Source organism: Phalangium opilio, unplaced genomic scaffold, assembly GCF_054372755.1.
Source record: "Phalangium opilio isolate 3A_F unplaced genomic scaffold, DU_Popi_V2 ptg000487l_1, whole genome shotgun sequence".
Classification (NCBI taxonomy): domain Eukaryota; kingdom Metazoa; phylum Arthropoda; class Arachnida; order Opiliones; family Phalangiidae; genus Phalangium; species Phalangium opilio.
The window spans coordinates 1,577,343-1,600,992 of NW_028324237.1; the positions used below are offsets into that span (position 1 = coordinate 1,577,343).

The window sequence follows — 23,650 nt, forward strand, 5'->3', positions numbered from 1 at the left end:
GTAATGTCGATTTAACTAAAATAAACGGAATGATCCGTGCTGTTACAGGGAGAACTCGGGTTTGAACCAAGGACCTCTCGATCTGCAGTCGAATGCTCTACCACTGAGCTATTCCCCCTTGTTCAAGACCGTAATGTCGTTTTAACTAAAATAAACGGATTGATTCGTGCTGTTACAGGGAGAACTCGGGTTTGAACCAAGGACCTCTCGATCTGCAGTCGAATGCTCTACCACTGAGCTATTCCCCCTTTTTCAAGACCGTAATGTCGTTTTAACTAAAATGAACGGAATGATCCGTGCTGTTACAGGGAGAACTCGGGTTTGAACCAAGGACCTCTTGATCTGCCGTCGAATGCTCTACCACTAAGCTATTCCCACTTGTTCATAATCGCAATGTCGATTTAACTGAAATAAACGGAATGATTCGTGCTACTACAGGGGAAACTCGGGTTTTAACCAAGGACTTCTCAATCTGCAGTCGAATGCTCTACCACTGAGCTATTCCCCCTTGTTCAAGGCCGTAATGTCGATTTAACTAAAATAAACGGAATGATCCGTGCTGTTACAGGGAGAACTCGGGTTTGAACCAAGGACCTCTCGATCTGCAGTCGAATGCTCTACCACTGAGCTATTCCCCCTTGTTCAAGACCGTAATGTCGTTTTAACTAAAATAAACGGAATGATTCGTGCTGTTACAGGGAGAACTCGGGTTTGAACCAAGGACCTCTCGATCTGCAGTCGAATGCTCTACCACTGAGCTATTCCCCCTTTTTCAAGACCGTAATGTCGTTTTAACTAAAATGAACGGAATGATCCGTGCTGTTACAGGGAGAACTCGGGTTTGAACCAAGGACCTCTTGGTCTGCCGTCGAATGCTCTACCACTAAGCTATTCCCACTTGTTCATAATCGCAATGTCGATTTAACTGAAATAAACGGAATGATTCGTGCTACTACAGGGGAAACTCGGGTTTGAACCAAGGACTTCTCAATCTGCAGTCGAATGCTCTACCACTGAGCTATTCCCCCTTGTTCAAGGCCGTAATGTCGATTTAACTAAAATAAACAGAATGATCCGTGCTGTTACAGGGAGAACTCGGGTTTGAACCAAGGACCTCTCGATCTGCAGTCGAATGCTCTACCACTGAGCTATTCCCCCTTGTTCAAGACCGTAATGTCGTTTTAACTAAAATAAACGGAATGATTCGTGCTGTTACAGGGAGAACTCGGGTTTGAACCAAGGACCTCTCGATCTGCAGTCGAATGCTCTACCACTGAGCTATTCCCCCTTTTTCAAGACCGTAATGTCGTTTTAACTAAAATGAACGGAATGATCCGTGCTGTTACAGGGAGAACTCGGGTTTGAACCAAGGACCTCTTGATCTGCCGTCGAATGCTCTACCACTAAGCTATTCCCACTTGTTCATAATCGCAATGTCGATTTAACCGAAATAAACGGAATGATTCGTGCTACTACAGGGGAAACTCGGGTTTGAACCAAGGACTTCTCAATCTGCAGTCGAATGTTCTACCACTGAGCTATTCCCCCTTGTTCAAGGCCGTAATGTCGATTTAACTAAAATAAACGGAATGATCCGTGCTGTTACAGGGAGAACTCGGGTTTGAACCAAGGACCTCTCGATCTGCAGTCGAATGCTCTACCACTGAGCTATTCTCCCTTGTTCAAGACCGTAATGTCGTTTTAACTAAAATAAACGGAATGATTCGTGCTGTTACAGGGAGAACTCGGGTTTGAACCAAGGACCTCTCGATCTGCAGTCGAATGCTCTACCACTGAGCTATTCCCCCTTGTTCAAGGCAGTAATGTCGATTTAACTAAAATAAACGGAATGATCCGTGCTGTTACAGGGAGAACTCGGGTTTGAACCAAGGACTTCTCAACCTGCAGTCGAAAGCTCTACCACTGAGCTATTCCCCTTTGTTCATAGCCGCAATGTCGATTTAACTAAAATAAACGCAATGATCCGTGCTGTTACAGTGAGAACTCGGGTTTGAACCAAGGACCTCTCGATCTGCAGTCGAATGCTCTACCACTGAGCTATTCCCCCTTGTTCAAGACCGTAAGGTCGTTTTAACTAAAATAAACGGAATGATTCGTGCTGTTACAGGGAGAACTCGGGTTTGAACCAAGGACCTCTCGATCTGCCGTCGAATGCTCTACCACTGAGCTATTCCCACTTGTTCATAATCGTAATGTCGATTTAACTGAAATAAACGGAATGATTCGTGCTACTAAAGGGGGAACTCGGGTTTGAACCAAGGACTTCTCAATCTGCAGTCGAATGCTCTACCACTGAGCTATTCGCCCTTGTTCAAGGCCGTAATGTCGATTTAACTAAAATAAACGGAATGATCCGTGCTGTTACAGGGAAAACTCGGGTTTGAACCAAGGACTTCTCAACCTGCAGTCGAAAGCTCTACCACTGAGCTATTCCCCCTTGTTCAAGGCCGTATTGTCGTTTTAACTAAAATAAACGGAATGATCCGTGCTGTTACAGGGAGAACTCGGGTTTGAACCAAGGACCTCTTGATCTGCCGTCGAATGCTCTACCACTAAGCTATTCCCACTTGTTCATAATCGCAATGTCGATTTAACTGAAATAAACGGAATGATTCGTGCTACTACAGGGGAAACTCGGGTTTGAACCAAGGACTTCTCAATCTGCAGTCGAATGCTCTACCACTGAGCTATTCCCCCTTGTTCATGGCAGTAATGTCGATTTAACTAAAATAAACGGAATGATCCGTGCTGTTACAGGGAGAACTCGGGTTTGAACCAAGGACTTCTCAACCTGCAGTCGAAAGCTCTACCACTGAGCTGTTCCCCTTTGTTCATAGCCGCAATGTCGATTTAACTAAAATAAACGCAATGATCCGTGCTGTTACAGTGAGAACTCGGGTTTGAACCAAGGACCTCTCGATCTCCCGTCGAATGCTCTACCACTGAGCTATTCCCACTTGTTCATAATCGTAATGTCGATTTAACTGAAATAAACGGAATGATTCGTGCTACTAAAGGGGGAACTCGGGTTTGAACCAAGGACTTCTCAATCTGCAGTCGAATGCTCTACCACTGAGCTATTCGCCCTTGTTCAAGGCCGTAATGTCGATTTAACTAAAATAAACGGAATGATCCGTGCTGTTACAGGGAGAACTCGGGTTTGAACCAAGGACTTCTCAACCTGCAGTCGAAAGCTCTACCACTGAGCTATTCCCCCTTGTTCAAGGCCGTATTGTCGTTTTAACTAAAATAAACGGAATGATCCGTGCTGTTACAGGGAGAACTCGGGTTTGAACCAAGGACCTCTCGATCTGCAGTCGAATGCTCTACCACTGAGCTATTCCCCCTTGTTCAAGACCGTAATGTCGTTTTAACTAAAATAAACGGAATGATTCGTGCTACTACAGGGGGAACTCGGGTTTGAACCAAGGACTTCTCAATCTGCAGTCGAATGCTCTACCACTGAGCTATTCCCCCTTGTTCAAGGCAGTAATGTCGATTTAACTAAAATAAACGGAATGATCCGTGCTGTTACAGGGAGAACTCGGGTTTGAACCAAGGACTTCTCAACCTGCAGTCGAATGCTCTACCACTGAGCTATTCCCCTTTGTTCATAGCCGCAATGTCGATTTAACTAAAATAAACGCAATGATCCGTGCTGTTACAGTGAGAACTCGGGTTTGAACCAAGGACCTCTCGATCTGCAGTCGAATGCTCTACCACTGAGCTATTCCCCCTTGTTCAAGACCGTAATGTCGTTTTAACTAAAATAAACGGAATGATCCGTGCTGTTACAGGGAGAACTCGGGTTTGAACCAAGGATCTCTCGATCTGCCACCGAACGCTCTACCACTGAGCTATTCCCACTTGTTCATAATCGTAATGTCGATTTAACTGAAATAAACGGAATGATTCGTGCTACTACAGGGGGAACTCGGGTTTGAACCAAGGACTTCTCAATCTGCAGTCGAATGCTCTACCACTGAGCTATTCGCCCTTGTTCAAGGCCGTAATGTCGATTTAACTAAAATAAACGGAATGATCCGTGCTGTTACAGGGAGAACTCGGGTTTGAACCAAGGACTTCTCAACCTGCAGTCGAAAGCTCTACCACTGAGCTATTCCCCCTTGTTCAAGGCCGTATTGTCGATTTAACTAAAATAAACGAACTGATCCGTGCTGTTACAGGGAGCACCATCCTGCAGGATCCACATGCGTGCACGGGTAGCCAAAGGGACGTCTTCAAATAGTAAAGGTACATCTTGACGAAGAAATTCCAAATACGCTTCACCAGTTAAACGTGGTGGAAGCATAAACGGACCAACAAGATGGTTGCCAACAAATCCGGCCCAGACATTTATGGAAAACTGGTGCTGATGACTTCCTTCTCGAGTTAGATGAGGGTTTTCTGCAGTCCAGTCGTGCAAATTGTGAAGGTTTATTATGCCTGTTCTGGAAAAATTCGCTTCATCCATGGAAAGAATGCTTGACAGGAAGTTCGGACCGTTTGCGTCGCGTTGTAATAACCAACGGCTGAAATTAACTCGCTGTGGATAGTCATTTGGTGTTAACTCCTGAACTCGCTGGTAGTGATAAGGCCTTAGTCCGTTCGATCTAATAACTCTCCAGACGCGGGATTGTGGTATACCCGTGAAATGAGCGATTTGCCGGGTGCTTACCGTTGGGTCCTCAATGACGTAGTTCATTATCTCGTCTTCTTGGCAATCACGAACAATACCGCGATCCCTAACGCCTAGGCCACGATTAACCGCGCCAGTTTCCCGTAATCGTCGATCAACATTGAGGAACGTGCAAGGGTCTGGTGCTCGTCTCCTAGGAAATCGTTCAGCGTACCTTAGCGCAGCTTCGTTCGCGTTACCACGACATTCTCCTTACAACAAATGCATGTCCACGTATTCGTTATTCGTAAAGTTATTGAACGCTCGGTTTGCCCTTGCGGACTTTAATAAGTTCTATCTATTCAGAATAATTTATCGATTACAAACAAATTTTCACTGCTTCAGCAGGGAAACTAATGGCGTTTAAATACTTCAAAATAAGCCCAAAATGACTTTTAATAGGTATTTTGGTCTAATAGAAACCGGATTCACCAATTAGTAAACGAGACGTTGGTTTCGTTTACTAATTGGTGAAAATACAAATTTCCCATGGCGTAGATTACGGATTTTATTTGTATTCAATAAATTATTCTGAATAGATAGAACTTATTAAAGTCCGCAATGGCGAACCGAGCGTTTAATAACTTTACGAATAACGAATACGCGGACATGCATTTGTTGTTAGGGGAATGTCGTGGTAACGCGAACGAAGCTGCGCTAAGGTACGCTGAACGATTTCCTAGGAGACGAGCACCAGACCCTCGCACGTTCCTCAATGTTGATCGATGATTACGGGAAACTGGCGCGATTAATCGTGGCCTAGGCGTTAGGGATCGCGGTATTGTTCGTGATCGCCAAGAAGACGAGATAATGAACTACGTCATTGAGGACCCAACGGTAAGCACCCGGCAAATCGCTCATTTCACGGGTATACCACAATCCCGCGTCTGGAGAGTTATTAGATCGAACGGACTAAGGCCTTATCATTACCAGCGAGTTCAGGAGTTAACACCAAATGACTATCCACAGCGAGCTAATTTCAGCCGTTGGTTATTACAACGCGACGCAAACGGTCCGAACTTCCTGTCAAGCATTCTTTCCATGGATGAAGCGAATTTTTCCAGAACAGGCATAATAAACCTTCACAATTTGCACGACTGGACTGCAGAAAACCCTCATCTAACTCGAGAAGGAAGTCATCAGCACCAGTTTTCCATAAATGTCTGGGCCGGACTTGTTGGCAACCATCTTGTTGGTCCGTTTATGCTTCCACCACGTTTAACTGGTGAAGCGTATTTGGAATTTCTTCGTCAAGATGTACCTTTACTATTGGAAGACGTCCCTTTGGCTACCAGAGCACGCATGTGGATCCTGCAGGATGGTGCTCCCGCGCACTACAGTCGAGCAGTTCGGGAATTTCTCAACGAACAATATCCAAGAAGATAGATAGGCCTCCCCGTTCACCAGATTTAAATCCACTGGATTTTTTTCTTGTGGGGAACCATGAAAGCCATGGTTTACTTTTCACCCGTGCCAACAAGAGACGTTCTTCAGGAGCGCATTCAATATGCTGCGGCGAACATTCTGGAAATGCTGAACAGTGTGCCCGGGTCTTTTAGACGTCGGGCTCAGACATGCATCTACGCCAATGGTGCTCATTTTGAGCAATTTCTTTAATATGACGTTGAAGACCTTTTTTCTTCAATTTAATTCTTTTGTTACACCGAAATAAAGAAATTTCCAAAAATTATCGTTTTTTATTGAAAGTAAAGCTTGCACGTTTGGCCTCTGGATTTCATCCTCACAAAATAGCATCTCGACTTAAACTCTGACGTATTGATGTACTTTTCATGCTTCGCCTAAAGAGGGTGAAAAGCTCTAGCTGTCTATCAGCGGAAGCTTGGAGGCCAAAATGTGAATTTGTAAGAATTTCTTAATTTGGCAATCACCGATGATAGCTCATTTTAAACTACTTTTTACCTCTTTTTTCATACCCTCTTCAGACGACGCGTTAAAACCACTGCTTGCTTGAGAAAGATAGTGAGAGGCATTGTTAGATATCGCGAGTTTATTCTGAAAACCTGAATTTCGTTTAACCAAAATCGCTTTACGATCTGTTTTTTGTTTCAAAAGAAACAAGAGTATTAAACAAGCTATTTCTTATTAGACCAAGATTTTACGCACCGTCTGAAGAGGGTATTAGGCAGAGCTGTGCTAATTAGCTGACAACTAATTGAATTAGAATTAGCAATTAGGGAAATATTTATGAACTAACTAATTAGCCAATTAGCAATTAGGAAAATATTTACGAATTAATTAATTAGCCAATTAGCAATTAGACATAGAAACAAATTCAATTCAATTAGAAATTAGACATTTATTTATCAAACTAATTAATTAGAATTACTATTTTCTAATTAAGGTAAAAAAAACCATAAGTAAATATAAAAGTTTAAAAGTGCCCATGGATTTAGTACTTTGGTAATGCAAAGTTTAATGTTTTAATGCCATTGAAAAACGGGTACGGAAGCCAAAAATGAGACAAGCCTCGAGCCTTCCGTCATGTTAAAATTTGTCTCATTTCTTCATTTTCTTGCCACAGTTCCTATAATGGACTCCTAAGTAGTAAATAGATGCGCGCACTGCTATTAATTCGAGTGGGTAAAACAGTCGAAATTTCGAAATGGGGCAGTTGCGAACTACGAAATTTTCTACTAGTACTAGTATTCTCTCATATTTGAGGAGCTGAAAAATTTAGAGTAGCACTAAGGTTTCCTCATCGATATAATAAGGCTTTTTCATATTCAAATAGAAGAATCAAGAGTTAATTCCTCGATTTTTTTACAACAAATTGGCGTAAAAGAATAATTGAAAATCCAATTGGCTAATTAGTTAATCCTAAATCTAATTAAATTTTAATTAGATAATTACCTTTCCGATTCATACTAATTAATTAGAATTACTTCTCAATTAGCACTAAGGTAATTAAAATTCAATTACCATTTTCAATTAGTAAATGTTGCTAATTAATTAGCACAGCTCTGGTATTAGGGCCCAAATGGGCCCGCAGTTTAAGGGCTTGTAACTCTGTAACGGTTCGATTTAAACCAAAACTGCTCAGGAAATATCACCTCCAAATTTTGCAAGGAATCTACTGTTACAAGGAACGCATACATCTCTGAATCACCCATATTGCTTTTTTTGTTATTAAAATTGTTCGCATGAAAAGTATTAGAATAAATATCGGAGTACGGAGTTTTATCTTTCATCGTAATTCTCATATTAAACGTCGCTTGTGGGTGCTTAAGTTCCACGTCTGCATTTAAACGGCCATGATACCATTGGTTCCCGCTTATTTTGTCGACGACTCAAAATATTTTATAAATCAATCATTAGGATTTGTCGAATGTTTAGGTTGATTTCGACTCGGTTTACTCAAAAATATTTAGTTTTGTTTAATTTGTTTTATTAATCAATATTCTAGTTTCGCGAGTTTACATTTACTCATTTGTTTCTTTTATTTTAAGTTTAAATTGCTCATTTTGCGTAGAGCCTATAATTTTAGTTTATTTTTAGGTCCTAACCTGACCTCTCGAGATCTCTTTTGGTTGTGTATGTTTTTATACAAAAAAAAGGGTTGAGAGAGAGTCTCTCTTATTTTCTCGGGTCCGAGAGGGATAGCGAAGGGGGGGGGGGTCAAAAAATAGGTAGAGAGGTCCTCGTATTTTTTGCTTGGGTTTTTCAAGTTCGACTCCCTTTCGCTAGGAAGTTTACCAATTTTTATTCATACAAAAAACTCTTGCTAAAGATTTGACACTCCCCCGCAAATGCGTAGTAATTTACAGAGCATTTAAGATTAATTAGTTATAGATACAATGTTAAAAAGATAATACAAGTTAAGTAGTTACAGAATTGTTTAAATATATCAAGGTTCTGGTAACTCTAAAAGGTATAGAAGTTGAACAGGGCGTCTTATGACATTCCCGTTAGTTAATTTTAACATGCACGAACGTACACGACCATCCCGTCCGGGCTGGGTTTGCGTCACTACACCTATGATCCACATTTGTCTAGGTAGTTTGTCATCGTGTACCATGACGACATCTCCTACTTTAAAAATGGAGTCCATTTTTACTATGTTATCCACGTGATGAGCTGATCTTAGTTGCATTAAATATTCGGTTCGCCATCGTTTCCATAACATGTTCATAATTTTTTGGCGATAACTCCAGCGAACCATTTGTTCCTTCCTTGTGAGGTTGAAGTTCTCCGATTCCTTTACCCTTCGGTTAGGTAAAGCTTTTAACCGTCGCCCGATTAAGAAATGTGCAGGGGTCAATGGACTGGGCTCATTTGGTTCATTGTAAATGAAAGTGATTGGTCTTGAGTTGACCACGGCTTCTGTTTGTGTTAAAACAGTTTCCATTTCGGTGAAGTTTAATGCTGCGGTTCCTAGAACCTTTTTTAGCGACTTCTTGACTACTCCAACTAGTCTTTCATACATTCCGCCCCACCAACTAGCGCGATCCGCTATGTATCGCCACGTGATTCCGTCATTTCCATAGAAATCTCTAATTTCGCGGTCATTTAAATTTTGCCAAATTTCTTTATAATCGGCTTCAGCGCGTTTGAAACTTTTAGCGTTGTCACTAAATATTAATTTTGGTATTCCTCGTCGAGACATAAAACGAGTCATCGCTAACAAGAAGTTCGCTGTGCTCATTGATTCAACAAGCTCTAGGTGAACGGCTCGAGTAACTGCGCATGTTATTAACAATATGTACACCTTTTTCATTATCTTCCTCTTTTCAGTTTTTATTAGTAACGGACCTGCGAAATCAAGGCCGATTGTCTCGAACGGGGGTGTTTCTATTATTCTTGATTTAGGCAGTGGTGCGGTTTGCACTTTTCCGGCGCGCGCGTTAAATTTATTGCAAACAAAGCATTTTTTCAAGAGAGTTTTTGTCAACTGTCGACCCGATATTATCCAGTAATTTTCTCTTAAATCGGTTATCGTACTGGTTACGCCTGAATGTAGCATCCTCATATGACTCCTTCTTATCAGAAGAGTGGACAAACGCTGCGTTTTGCTCAAAATAATCGGATGTTTTTGATTGTAATTTAAACTAGATTCCCCTAGTCTACCGCCTACCCTTAAAATATCCTCCTCATCTACTATTGGATCTAATGATTTTAATTTTGAACTATTTGAGATTGTATCTCCTGGTTTTAGCTTTTGAATTTCTAGGTAGAAATCTTCAGATTGAATGTCCTTCACCCATTTTTTCTCTGCATTGTCTAGCTCCTCGGAAGTTAAGGTACCCTTCTCAGTGGGGATTTTGCAACAACCCTTTACAAATCTAAGGAGGTATGCGGTAACTCGGATCACTTTAGTTAATGAACTGTGGTTTTTTAGATCTATTATATTTTGTATACCCAAAATGGTTAAAGGCTCAACCACCATTACAAATTTCTTCCTTTCGCTATCAATTTGGGAATCGCATCCTGCGATGCTAGGATTACCTTTTGGCCATTCTGAAGAAGGTTTTCTTAACCAGGAGGGACCTTCCCACCATAATTTATTATTTATTAATTCTAAGGCTTTTAAACCCCTGGTAGGTATGTCTGCTGGGTTTGAATTTCCGGGGCAATGTTTCCATTGAATTTTGTTTGTGATACTTTGTATATCATTCACCCTATTCGAAACGAATGGTTTCCATTCAGTTGCGTTGGATTTAATCCAACCTAAAGCTACTGCTGAATCAGTCCAATAGGTTACCTCTATGTCAGGGTTTTGAAATACGCCTTTTACGTAATTAACTAATCGTGCGCCAATTAAACAACCAGTTAATTCCAACTTTGTGATAGTTAATTTATTTTTTAAGGGGGCTACTCTAGTTTTCCCCGTTATTAAGCTTGTTTGTACCTTTCCTTCCGTAGTTTCTGTTCTAAGGTAGATAACAGCCGCAAAAGCCTTCATACTTGCATCCATAAAACAATGTAATTCTTGTTTTTCTATTTTTCCCTCTAATTCGTTTAAATAGAATCTAGGTATTTCTAATTTAGATAATTCTGTCATTTCGAGACACCACCTTTCAAACTCCTTTCCCATCTTTTCAGGTAGCTCATCGTTCCAATCTAATTTTTGGTTTTGATTTTCCGCTAATACCCAAGTTTCTTGAAATAACATTTTAGCCCTGATGGTGTAGGGGCCTAACACTACCAATGGGTGAAAAATCTGAGCTAAGGCTGACAAAAGACACCTCTTTGTTTTCTTAACTTTGCTTAGGTATTCTAATACATTGGAAAGGTCATAAGTGAAAGTATCTTTATTAGTGTTCCAATTTATCCCTAGTACTTTCTCTTGTTCTTGCATGATATTTTTCTCAACAAGTTGTTTAAGTCCCGATTCTTCGTCATTAATTCCCAAATATCCTTTTAATTCCTTAGAATTGGTTTTCCATTTTCTTAAAACCATCCCAGCATCTTTTAATATATTTTTACTAGCTTCAGCTACTTCTATGGCCTGTTTAATACAATTGACTGACGTCACAAGGTCGTCGTAGTATAGGTCTCTATTTAGTATTTCAAAAACCATGGAGTTACTTTGTTGGTAGGATTTCAGGTGTGTTTTTATAGTCGCAGCTAGTAAATATGGGCTGGAAGAGACCCCAAATGGGACACGTGTCATTCTTAATACCCGAAACTGATGGGGCACTAACTTCCCATCTACTATTTTTACCCATAAGAACCTCACACTATCTCTTTCACCCTCTTCCAATTTCACCTGCAAAAAGGCCTTTTCTATATCGGCCACTAGCGCTATTTTTCCTATTCTAAACCTTAGGAGGAGGAGTAGCAGGTCAGGATTAAGGTTGGGTCCGGTTTCCAAACAATTATTTAGGGACGGTTTACCCTGCTCGTGAGCTGAGCCATCGAGTACAACCCTAAGTTTAGTCGTGGCTCTTTGTTCATTCACCACGCCTTGATGTGGCAAATAATTTATACCTTTTTTTTCAATAGGGTTGTTCTCAAATTCTACCTCTTCGACTATGCCTAATCTAAGCTGTTCCTCTATAACTGTTTTGTATTTTTCAAAGAAAACGGGATCGTTCTGGAATTTTTTTACTAAAGGCTTAAATCTTTTCATTGCTAGGGCGAAGTTATTTGGTAAAATGCTCTTATCTGTTTTCCATGGAAATTTCACTATATATCTACCCCCTTCGAAGGTGGTTTCTTTTTCAAATCTTTCCATCATTTCCAAGTTGTTTTGAAGTTTTGGGTTTTCTTGGCTTCCAATACCTAGAGTTTCTAATTCCCATAAGGATTTAAGGGTTTTTGTTACCTCCTTTTCTTCAACGCTTATTTTCATACAAGTAATGGAATAGCTTGCAGTTTCACCCCCTTTTATAGGTGATTGCCCTTGTACTACCCATCCTATTTTAGTTTCTATGGCCATGAGGTTTTTCCCTAATCTTTCCAGTTTACCTGGTACCAAGTCCCAGTAGTTATCCGCCCCAATCAATAGCTCGATACTAGAAGGGTCATTCGTACAATGGAAATCATCCGCTAGCTCAATTCCCTTTGATTTTGCAAGTTGTCCTATCTCTGTTTCGCTCACTGACGTAACACTACGACATACATAAGGCACTTCTAGAGCTTCTATTTGGTGGGTTTTTTGGGGCTCTCTAAGATTTTGTAAGACTAATACTACTCTTCGGCATTCTAGTGTTTTGGATTCTTCGTTTAAGAACGTATTGAATTTTATTTTTTCCGTTCCTATTATGGGCAAATCTAACTTTCGGGAAATTTCTTCTTTTATGAAAGTTCCCTGACTTCCTTGGTCTAACAAACACCTGGCTGTTGTCTTTTGTGATTTGTTCGAAGGGTTTAACACCGCTGTTTTTGCGGTCTGTAGAAGAACTGTAGTCCCCGTATTGTTTAAGTTTACTGATGACGATTGTACTGCTTGTACTATAGGAATAGGATTGCTATTTCTTTGTTCATTGTTATTCTGATTTTGGTTGGACCCTTGGCCCTGTTTATTTCCGTTTACTTCATTTTGATCGCATACGGCGAAATTATGTCTACCATTACAGCGTTTACAGCCCTGATAATTTGAGGGACACCTATTGGTACTGTGGCCTCCCTTTAAACAATTGAAACACCTATTTTCGTTTCGAATGATATTTTTCTTTTCTACTAATTTAAATGCTACGCAATTAGAGGAAGGGTGTGTTTGGTTCTTACAGAATATACAAAAGATAGCCTTCCCAAATTCTTGTCTTCCTATTCCTGTGGATAATACAGTAGCTGAACCCTTATAGCCTTTGTTATAATCTCTATTATAATTATTGAACTTTATTTTTTCAGAAACATGATTTACTGGTCCTTTATAGACTGTTTTTTCTTTGTTATTTATTTCCATTCCTAACACCTCGGTAGTTTCTCGCATATCAATATCATTCCTTAAGAACTTAAGTAAATGGTCGGCATCCCATGCTGAGTTGGGGACCCTAGTTTTAGTGTAATCATGCCTAATTTCTTTTGGAACTATTCTTAGCAGAGTTGGGCAGAGGAACATTCCGTTTGTTTTAGGATCTGCGCCTAGAGTTTTTAGGCTTCTAACATGTGATTCGCATTGATCTACTAATTTCCTTAACCCCTTTAAATCTGATGTTTTAGTGATTGCTTCCATGTCTAACAATTTCATCATTAAACTAAACTGCATTAAATCTGTTCTCGCGTATTTACTAATTAAGCTTGTACACGCATCGTCATATGCCTGATCCGAATAATTTGACTTATCTACAGCGTTCGCCGCCTCTCCCTCCAATAAGGATATCAAATAAGTTAGCTTTTCTACCTTTGATAAGTCCGTCTGATCGTCAACAGCTGCCTTAAATTGTGACCAAAATGAGTTCCATTGAGTTATATCGCCGTCGAACTTTTGCATCACTAAAGTTGGTAATTTGGTGGTCACTTTAGCTGTATGTCCGTTCCCTTGGATTAAATTTGTTGTCGAGTTTATTAAAGCTGGTGATGCTATTCCCATTAGTTGTTGCGTCGCTCGTTGTGCTTTAGTTTTAGCCATGATGATTTTATCCTGGTATTCTTCTCGTAGTTCCATATCTTTCTCCAGCTCCGCTAAGTCATCCATGTACTTTGTAACTTCTGTTTCTGCTTTGTTTAAATCTTCTTCTTTCTGCATTAATAATGCTAGGCTGTCTTCTAGATCATCTTGTCTTAGGTTTTTACTTTTCAGTAAAGTGTCTATGCTTGTAGTTACTTTAGTGACCGCACTGCGTATTGTTTTTCGCGTTACTTTAGCTTTTTGTAGTTTCAAGTCTCTATCCGCGTTAGCGTTAGCCATTTTCGTTTGTTTGGCTCAAGTCTTTTACCGCTTACTTTATACTAATTTAATTTATTTTCGATTTTAGTTTTATTTACTCACGAAACTATCGAAACTATTATCCTTTCCCTGGTTCATAATCCCGATGTTGTCGGCACCATTTTGTCGAATGTTTAGGTTGATTTCGACTCGGTTTACTCAAAAATATTTAGTTTTGTTTAATTTGTTTTATTAATCAATATTCTAGTTTCGCGAGTTTACATTTACTCATTTGTTTCTTTTATTTTAAGTTTAAATTGCTCATTTTGCGTAGAGCCTATAATTTTAGTTTATTTTTAGGTCCTAACCTGACCTCTCGAGATCTCTTTTGGTTGTGTATGTTTTTATACAAAAAAAAGGGTTGAGAGAGAGTCTCTCTTATTTTCTCGGGTCCGAGAGGGATAGCGAAGGAGGGGGGGTCAAAAAATAGGTAGAGAGGTCCTCGTATTTTTTGCTTTTGGGTTTTTCAAGTTCGACTCCCTTTCGCTAGGAAGTTTACCAATTTTTATTCATACAAAAAACTCTTGCTAAAGATTTGACAGGATTAGGATAAAAGATTGCAACGGTTTCACGCGTTGCAGACGACGGAGAGGTGAACTTTTGTGCTTTCCAATTTTTGGGAATATGTTCAGCCCGTAGGGCTCAGTCCAGTGTCCACTGCCGTCATCGTCATTTCCCCCATCCCTTTTCTCTCGATCCGAGATTTCTTTAGAGGCGCCGGTTCCAAAGAAAGCGAGATTCTTTTCACTGCCAAGGAGCACAGTAAGGCTGTGCGCGGTATTTGAAAGTATTCATTTCAACCAAATAGTGGACTGACTATTTACACCGACAAATTCAAATTTCTGTTTTGAACCAAATCCTCATTTGGTTGTGTTAGGTGTTTGTTTAAAGAACCAACAAGATCTTAGCGGCTTGAGACTTTAATTCATAAAGAAAGACTTCGCCTTGTCTAGCATTATTACAACTCGTATATTAGATAAGATTAGATAAGATAAGCTATCTTATTAGTCACGTAATATGATGTAACATGTTATATTCTCAAAAAAAAATTCTTTTCAAGGTTAAACAATAGTTAAGTTTTAAAATTTAGCAAGTATCTATAAGTTGAAGGTCCAATGTTGGTAGCGGTCGGGAGGCTTAATTAGTCGTCCACTTCTTGTTCGTGTTGGTAGGTCTTTAGTGTTCTGCAGAAGACTATGAGGTGGTGATGTTCCGGGTGGCTCTGTGGAGACTTCAGGGTGCCTGGTAGCTTCCGGTTGCGACTGTACCCCGGTTGACGATTGAACTGACTGTCTTAGCTTCTGGTCTTTTATACCGATATTGACTTCACAGGCAGGGTTAAGGTTTTCCTGGCTTTTTTGTCTAACTTCTTTCGCTACATGTCCTCTATGGGTGTACTTATTTAACGTTTCCGGGTGTCCTTCCGCTTGCATCGGTTCAGCCAGTAATTTTGCTGGTCGCAGGTGTATCTGATTTCTTCGGTAACATGCCCCCGATTCAGTGGCAATGATATAAGATTCGGGTTCGACTGCCCGATCTATAATTTTGGCTAGCATCCAGGTGCGCGGTGCAACGTTATACCTGACGAAGTCCCCAATTTTGAAATTGTTGTTGTGGATATTTCTTGCCCGTATTTGTTTGTCCTTCAACATAGTTTGACGACGTTCTTGTAATGATTTTAGCGTATCTTGAATTGGAAATTTTGGTTCAAGAGTAGCTTCTGAGGTTGTATTTTGAGTTCTTATCAATCTTCCCATCATCATTTCCGAGGGCGATGGTAATCCTTGTAGAGGAGTCGCTCTGTATTCTTGTAGTACGCGATGAGGGTCGACACCCGAAATTGTTGCTTTCGCTAGAAGGTTCTTTATCGTCTGGATATGACGCTCGGCCATACCGTTTCCTTGAGGGAAGTTTGGGCTGGATGTCAAATGATGGTTGACTCCCCATTGCGTTAAGAATTGGGAAAATTCGCTAGAGTTGAAAGGCGGCCCGTTATCCGTAATTATCTTCAGTGGCGTGCCATAACGAGCAAAATGTGGAGTTATGGCTCTAATAACCGCCTTTGCGTCTGTTTTTGTCAATGTGTCCACTTCGATGAATTTGGAGTGATAGTCCACGCAGATTAGCATAGATTGGTTATTGTGATGGAACAAATCCATGCCAATTATTTGCCAGGGTAAAAGTGGAACTTCATGTGGCAAGGCTGTTTGATGGGTTTTGGCTCTATCACGACTACGACGTACATCGCATGCTTGGATTGCACTCGATATTTCACTCGTCATTCCGGGCCAGTAAACGTGAAGCCGGGCTTTCCTGACGCAAGAGTTGATGCCTTGGTGTGCGGCGTGTAATTGGTTGATTATGGTAGATCGCATCACTTCTGGAATTACGAGTCTCTGGCCCCGATACAACAGTCCATTGTCTACATGAAGTTCATTCTTTATAACCCAGTACGGATGGAGATCATTGTTGACTCTCGACTGATACTTCGGCCAACCATTCTGTGCATAAGTAATTAGCGTCTGCATGTGTTCATCGTGATTCACGCTTAGTTTATACTCTCTTGTCTTTTCATCTGATAATACTGCCATCGAGTGTAACGCTGTCGCTGGTCCTTCTAGATAGTCTGTGTTAATGTCTGTGGTCAAAGACGGAGATCTTGATAATGTATCGGCTATATACATCTGTGCGCCTGGTACAAAGACCAGTGTAGGGTTGTATCGTGACAGACGGAGAACCAGTCTTTGAAGCCGCGGTGATAGCGACGTTAGCGGTTTCTTGACAATGGCCAGCAGCGGATTGTGGTCTGTTTCTACAATGACTTCTTTGCCAACTACGAAGTAATGAAAGTGTTCCATAGCATAGACGATGGCCAGTAGCTCCATTTCAATTTGCGCGTAGCGTTGTTGGGTTTCCGTGAGTGTTGTCGAAGCATATTGTACTGGTTGCTTGTCTTGGAGCAAAACAGCTCCAATTCCATATTGACTCGCATCAACAGAAACTACTATCTGATTGGTCGGGTCGAAGAATGCCAACACAGGAGCCTGGATAATATCATCCTTTAGCTGTTCGAAGTTGCGTTGCGTCACACTGTCCCAGATGAATTCGGAGGTGTTCTTCAACAGATTCCGGAGTGGAGCGGCATTTTCTGAATAATGAATTATGAACTTGCTGAGGTAATTGATGACTCCTAGAAATCTTTGCAGTTCCTTCTTGGTCTGCGGTGGTTGTATATCTTTGATTGCGGCTACCTTTTTACTGTCAACCTTAACGCATTGGCATGAGAGTATATGACCAAGGTATTTGACTGATGGTACCACCAATTGTAATTTCTTAAAACTGAATTTTATTCCGGCACGGCGGGCCCGTTCGAGCACGGTACGCAATAATCTGTAGTGGTGTTGAATTGAGGTGGCGGCCAGGAGTATGTCATCCGTTGAGATATAGACATGTTGTATGTCCCCGAAGATTTCGTGCATGATTCTTTGACATAATTCACTAGCGCTAGATATTCCATAGGGTAGGCGTTTGAAACGATACCTGCCGTATGGCGTCGCAAACGTGCATAGCCGTGAGCTTTCCTCCGTTAGTTGTATTTGCCTGAAAGCAGAGATGGCGTCTAATACACTGAAGATCGTGCTGCCCTGTAAATTGCTGAATATTTCCTGTGAGATAGGTAACTTGAAATGTTCTCTCTTGAGTGAAGGATTCAGATTCCGAGGGTCCAAACAGACTCTAATATTTCCATCCTCTTTAGGAACAATGACCAAGGGATGAACCCACTCGGTTGGTTCGGTGACACTTTCAATTACTCCCAACTCAAGCATTCTTTGCAGTTCTTTCTTTAGTGGCTCCCGGAAAGCGTGTGGGATAGCCCTGGCTGGGACTATTACTGGTTGTGCGTCCTCTTTGAGAATTAGATTATGCATTACGGGAAGGCATCCCATGGAGCCAAAAACGTCTCTGAATTCTGTTATGATATCTTCAGGTTTTTCTGTGATTTGGAGTGTCTCCAACACGACGATAGACCGTTGGGGTGCAGGAATTCCATTTACGTGCATGGGGTAGTTGTCTAACCGGTGTATGAGCCCCATGGTGACCGATGCCTCTGCCCCCAATATTGGAATAGTATCTTGAGGAGTGACATAAAACTGGCATTGCCGGACGACATTTGTAGATGTAGTTAGTAAGTCGATGCATCCTAGCATCGGTACTTGGTGTCCTGTGTATGACATAACACGCTTGCGAGTCGGGATTATTCTGGGTGGTGATGTTAAGCGAGCATACACTGTGTAAGGGATAACATTGACCTGAGACCCCGTGTCGATCTTGAACAGAAGAGGTTCATCGTGTAAATACAGTTGGGACATCCAAGACTGTGCAAGTCGTTCACTGTTAAAGTGTTAGTGACATAATTTTCGTCATCCTCAAACTTAAAATGCGAAAAAAATCCTTGAAAAATCTAGTTTATTATGATATGTTTACTTTTGAATTTGGTTTCGTAGCAATTTATTAAATTGCAATCAAAGTTTTGTGTTTCGAAAAGGCCTAGTTGAGATTTTCTTTCGTTTGATGACGTAGTAAGGAGAAATTTTCTCTCTAGATGTCGCTCACGTGACGCGCCTATTAGTGTCGCCGCGCCGCGTTAAGCCTAATTTATTCAGATTCTCGCGCGCGCCGCATTAGTAGACTCGGGAGTCTCGCGCTTGGCTTTTCCGCGAGATGCCGTGAGTGACGTATCAAGGAGAAAAACCCGCCAAAAATCTTCTCCGAAAATTTGATTTTGCCCCCCCAAATTTCAAGTTTTCAAAGTGTTTTTCCCGTGTTTTCCCTCATAATTAAATATTATTCAAGCATATTTTTGGAATCAGAAGAGTTTAAACTCTCAAAAATGTAAGGTTTTCTTTAGATTTGAGATAATTTTTAAATCACGTCGCTATTCCTTTAATAGAGTTGAGAAACAGAATGTTGACGTATAAAGTCTCTGTATCGAGGAAGTCGGCTTCCGCGAAATATTCTTCAGTCTCGTATGCTGGTTCATTAGGCCGTGCTTCGGGTCCAATTACGTGTAGAAATAAATTAATTTGGGCATCGTGGTTTTTGGCATATAGTTCTATGGCTTTTGCAAAGACATCAAAGTCCTCCTGCCATTCTTCCCCTGAATCGGCTAAATTATCACCTGGTGTGAAGGAGGCGGGCGCGCGGAATATAGCGGATTTCATAGTGTAAACAAGTTGTGACGAGAAATTTGACTCGACGCGTAAACTCGTTTAACCGCGACGTGGAACGGATCCTAGTAAAGATGGTGGCGAGAAATTTGACTCGAGCGAGGGTTTACGATAGCAAAGCGCGAACAACCCGAACTTCTGACACCATGTTAGGTGTTTGTTTAAAGAACCAACACGATCTTAGCGGCTTGAGACTTTAATTCATAAAGAAAGACTTCGCCTTGTCTAGCATTATTACAACTCGTATATAGATAAGATTAGATAAGATAAGCTATCTTATTAGTCACGTGATATTATGTAGCAGGTTGTAATGACTCAGTTATCTTTAAAGCCAAACAGATGTTATAGACTTCCGCATAAACAGATTACATTGACTTGCGCAAAAAGAGATGTCATAGAAATGAGCACATCAGATTCCACAGACCTGTAAACAAACAGAAGTCATAGGCCTGTGCACAAACAGAAGCCGTAGACCTGTGCACAAACAGAAGTCGTAGAACTGTGCACAAACAGAAGTCGTAGAACTGTGCACAAACAGAAGTCGTAGAACTGTGCACAAACAGAAGTCGTAGAACTGTGCACAAACAGAAGTCGTAGACCTGTACGCATAAAGGTTCTTCAGACTTGTGCACATAAAGATTATTCAGACTTGTGTGCACATAAAGATTCTTCAGACTTGTGTGCACATATAGATTCTTCAGACTTGTGTGCACATAAAGATTCCTCAGACTTGTGTGCACATAAAGATTCTTCAGACTTGTGTGCACACAAAGATTCTTCAGACTTGTGTGCCCATAAAGATTCTTCAGACTTGTGCACATAAATATACCATAGACCCATAAACAAAAAATTCCATAGATCTTTGTGTTGTGTTATTGATTAAATATTGTCTAGTTAAAAATAGTTTAATTTATTTAGCTGACTTTACAAGCCCGTGTCATGATAGCGACTCTCGTATCTTATCGCGTAGTCTAGTCGGCGTGATGTATGAGGTCAGAGGTCACATGTTCTTGTTTGTTAGTTTTATCTCTGATAACCTTTGACCCCAATACAACATCCTTTCCTTTCCATTTAGTTATCACAATACAACATCTTTTCTTTTCATTTAGGTACTTTTAAATTTTATAAGAGTTTTAAGAGAAATTTGTTTTAAAACGTTGGTGAGAATCTTTGTGGTGGTTTCGTCTCTCTTCTTGGACGTTGTAATATTTTTCCGTCTGTGGCTTCTTGCATTCCTGGCAGTCTATATTGTGAGTTGCCTGGAATTAAACTGCTGATTATTGGTGGTTGAACTCTAGTTTGCGTTTGCTTTCTGCTTTGTCTTGGTTCTTGAACACGGTCCTGATTCTGGAATATTCTTTCTCTTTCATCGTGTTCCTTTTCCAATTTGGCCTTTTGCAAGCACGCTTCTTGGGTTGGCTTTGCAGCTTGTGGTCTTGTTGTCGTGTTGTTCGATTGAGAAATTCCTGCTGATGGCTGTATCCTAATTATAGGGTTATGTTGTGAAATTTGGCTGTGTTGCTGGTCTACCCTTGTGAAGGCAATTTTTATTTTTGCAGCATGTTCGTTTGTGGTGTCTTGTTGCTGTGGTTGCGTCTTTCTTTGTTTTAGTCTTTGTTGCTCTGTTGGTTCTGTGTCTGGTCTGGTCTTAGATGAGCTCTAGTTCTGCGAAAGTCTTGGCCCATGTCGGTGCGTATGTCGTATGAGTCGGGCTCCTGGGCTTTCGCTTTTATTATTGCCTTTTTCCACGTTCTTGGAGCCGTCAGCTATCTAACTCTCTGTCCCTCTGTTAGCGGTTGAAGTATAGTTCTGTGTTGGTAGTGATCCTTCATGTGTCTCTGCGCTTGATCTAGAGTTTGCTCGATTCTTTCCGTTGGATAATGAGGTTTCAGTGATTCAATATTGGTTGTCAGAGGTGTTCGTATGCGACGTCCCATCAACATTTCAGCTGGCGAGAATCCACTCTACTTTGGAGTGGTTCTGTACTCCATCAAAACGTAATTTAAATCTTTGTTTTTGGTGTGTTGCGTTCCATTCGTAGATTACATCGGCTTTTAGTAGTTCCCTCAAGGGATTTGTGTCTTGTGCGTGTGTTGGAATGAAGCGACACACGTAGTTCACCATTCCAAGGAATCTTTGAAGTGCCTTTTTGTCTTGTGGTGGTGGCAGTGAGCATATGGCCTCTACTTTCTTAGGATCTACTTGTACACCATTTTTTGTGATGATATGTCCAAGGTAATGGATCCTTTCGACGGCTAATTGCATTTTTCGCGTGCTGAAACGTAGCCCAGTTTCTTTTGCACGTTGTAGGACTTTCCGGAGTATCTCCAAATGTGATTTAATGTCTGGGGTGGCTATCAGGAAATCGTCCGTTGAAATTTGTACGTTAGGAAATTCGTGTGTCGGGTAGAGTTCACGCATTTTGTGTTGGAAGAATTCCGTAGCTGTGGCTATGCCGTAGGGTAAGCGTTTGAACCGAAATCGTCCTTGTGGAGTGGCGAATGTGCATAATTTAGAACTTGCGTCAGTGAGTGGGATTTGCCAAAATGCGCTTTTGCGTCAAGCACTGTGAAAATCTTGCATCCCTCCAAATCCTCAAAAATCTCCTGTGTTGTGGGTGTTGGGTATGGTTGACGTTTGATCGCGCTGTTGAGATTTCTTGGATCAAGGCAGATTCGAACTTCTTGTTTCATTTCTTCGCCTGGTTGCGTAGGCTTCGTCATTGGTTTGGGTACTACTACCATAGCGTGTACCCATGGTAGTAATGGTGTCGGTATTCTGTAAATCAGGCCTAGTTGTTGTGATGAACGAGTGCCCAAAATCGGTGTTCTGTTTTCTGTTGTCACGAAGTATTGACATTCTGTAAGGCAAGCCATTCCTGAGGTGCTTGGTAAGTGAGTCACGCCTTCTATCGCGATGGAGTGACCCGAGTATGACGAAACCGTGTATAATGATGGTAGTAGCGGTGGTCGATAGGGAAGTGATTCGTACATATGGCTTGTGATTATGTTAACTTGCGATCCAGTGTCGATTTTGAATGTATGTAATGTGTTATATAGGTAGATTTTTTCATACATTTCGTCAGTGACTATTGCTTCTTGGGTGATGTGGTCTGTGGAATAGCATGAAAGGTTTCTCTTGGGTTCCATTTGTTGCGCTTCATCCGATGTGTGTGGGGTCTTTTGTAATGGGTGTAAGCTGAGACCATGTAAGTACATGGTTGTGTCGTCTTCAAAATAATTACCAGGGTAGTCGTAGTCGATGCTATTGTAGGCGTGTTGTAAAGCAGTGTGGTCGTCTTCATTCTGAAGGTGGCGTGTCTGTGGTAAGGCGGCATGGCGGTATTCGAGTGTGTGAACTTCTGATACTGATCGGCATGTCCCCAATGTCCTTTCTTGGGGCATTTTGCACATGTGGTGCCTCTGGCTGGGCAATAACGTGGGTTGTGGTGCGTGCCACAGTTTGTGCATGTGGATTGCCGTCGCTGTGCATTTTGCTGCATTGTTGGCCTGAATTGAGGCTGGTAGCGAGTTGAATACTGTTGTATCGATGGTGTTTGGTGCGCATGTGCTCCTTCCTGTTGGGTTTGTCGTTGTAGTTGGTGTCCTGTTTGGTAGCTCCTATTTCTATCACGACGATGTTGTATTGCATCGATTGTTGGTGCACTTGATGGTAGGATTTGAGCTTGTGTGGTTGCCATTACTTGCGCTTGTGTGTTGGAGATTTCATGTGCTTTGCACATCGTTATCGCTGTTTGTAGGTCCAGTGCGTAGCCTTTGTTGAGCAGTATGAGTCGTAACTGATTATCCTTAATACCTGCAACGATCATCGTGCGAAGAAATGGGTCTTGGAACTTTTCCGGTTCGCATGCCTGAGCTTTCAATTTTAGGTCCGTGTAGAAATCATCAAAGGTTTGGTCTCGTTGTTGCCGTGCTGTGATGAAAGCAAATTGGTGGAATACGTCTGTAGTATATGGAGCATAATACGTATCAAAGGCTTGTAGAATTATGTGCAATGTTCGTGCATCACCAACTTCCGCAATCTCAAGGGTCTCGTAAATTCGTCTGCCGGCTGGGCCGATAATGTGTAAAAATGTTGCGACTTGTGTCGGTATTGTTTCTTTACCCAGTTTTGCTACTGCTGCGAAGTATTCGAATTCCTCCTTATATTGTTTCCAGGCGGCGGCAGGATCCATTCCGGGTTCAAAAGCTTTAGGACTTATCATTGTTGCCATTGTGAATTGGGCCTTGTTTAGCTTGGGCCTTGATTATCCTCTGTGCTTCCGAAACTTCGCTATTTATTATGCCGCTGCTAGAGATTGCTTTAGCTTTCTTGAATTGTGGCGCATCCCACCTCTATCACCATGTTGTGTTATTCATTAAATATTTTCTA

At 41.3% G+C, this 23,650-nt stretch overlaps 1 protein-coding gene and 10 non-coding genes across 11 annotated transcripts; all 11 read right to left on the bottom strand.

Moving 5' to 3' along the window:
- Positions 1–46: 46 nt before the first annotated feature.
- Positions 47–118, bottom strand: TRNAC-GCA (transfer RNA cysteine (anticodon GCA)). Its single transcript has one exon. It is a non-coding gene; the product is annotated as a tRNA-Cys (tRNA).
- Positions 119–176: 58 nt separating this feature from the next.
- TRNAC-GCA (transfer RNA cysteine (anticodon GCA)) lies at positions 177–248 on the bottom strand. Its single transcript has one exon. It is a non-coding gene; the product is annotated as a tRNA-Cys (tRNA).
- Positions 249–566: 318 nt separating this feature from the next.
- Positions 567–638, bottom strand: TRNAC-GCA (transfer RNA cysteine (anticodon GCA)). Its single transcript has one exon. It is a non-coding gene; the product is annotated as a tRNA-Cys (tRNA).
- Positions 639–696: 58 nt separating this feature from the next.
- TRNAC-GCA (transfer RNA cysteine (anticodon GCA)) lies at positions 697–768 on the bottom strand. Its single transcript has one exon. It is a non-coding gene; the product is annotated as a tRNA-Cys (tRNA).
- Positions 769–1,086: 318 nt separating this feature from the next.
- TRNAC-GCA (transfer RNA cysteine (anticodon GCA)) lies at positions 1,087–1,158 on the bottom strand. The gene has a single exon. It is a non-coding gene; the product is annotated as a tRNA-Cys (tRNA).
- Positions 1,159–1,216: 58 nt separating this feature from the next.
- TRNAC-GCA (transfer RNA cysteine (anticodon GCA)) lies at positions 1,217–1,288 on the bottom strand. Its single transcript has one exon. It is a non-coding gene; the product is annotated as a tRNA-Cys (tRNA).
- Positions 1,289–1,606: 318 nt separating this feature from the next.
- Positions 1,607–1,678, bottom strand: TRNAC-GCA (transfer RNA cysteine (anticodon GCA)). The gene has a single exon. It is a non-coding gene; the product is annotated as a tRNA-Cys (tRNA).
- Positions 1,679–1,736: 58 nt separating this feature from the next.
- Positions 1,737–1,808, bottom strand: TRNAC-GCA (transfer RNA cysteine (anticodon GCA)). The gene has a single exon. It is a non-coding gene; the product is annotated as a tRNA-Cys (tRNA).
- A 1,098-nt stretch (positions 1,809–2,906) lies between these two features.
- Positions 2,907–2,978, bottom strand: TRNAS-GGA (transfer RNA serine (anticodon GGA)). Its single transcript has one exon. It is a non-coding gene; the product is annotated as a tRNA-Ser (tRNA).
- Positions 2,979–3,296: 318 nt separating this feature from the next.
- Positions 3,297–3,368, bottom strand: TRNAC-GCA (transfer RNA cysteine (anticodon GCA)). Its single transcript has one exon. It is a non-coding gene; the product is annotated as a tRNA-Cys (tRNA).
- A 5,196-nt stretch (positions 3,369–8,564) lies between these two features.
- On the bottom strand, positions 8,565–14,012 carry LOC149593845 (uncharacterized). The gene has a single exon (XM_089861685.1). It carries the CDS (start codon positions 14,010–14,012, stop codon positions 8,565–8,567), a length of 5,448 nt encoding a protein of 1,815 aa, XP_089717811.1.
- Between the last annotated feature and the right edge of the window lie 9,638 nt (positions 14,013–23,650).

What these genes read in the sequence shown, in the direction of transcription:
- LOC149593845 (XM_089861685.1), bottom strand. Translation starts at nt 14,012, where the DNA reads ATGGCTAACGCTAACGCGGATAGAGACTTGAAACTACAAAAAGCTAAA.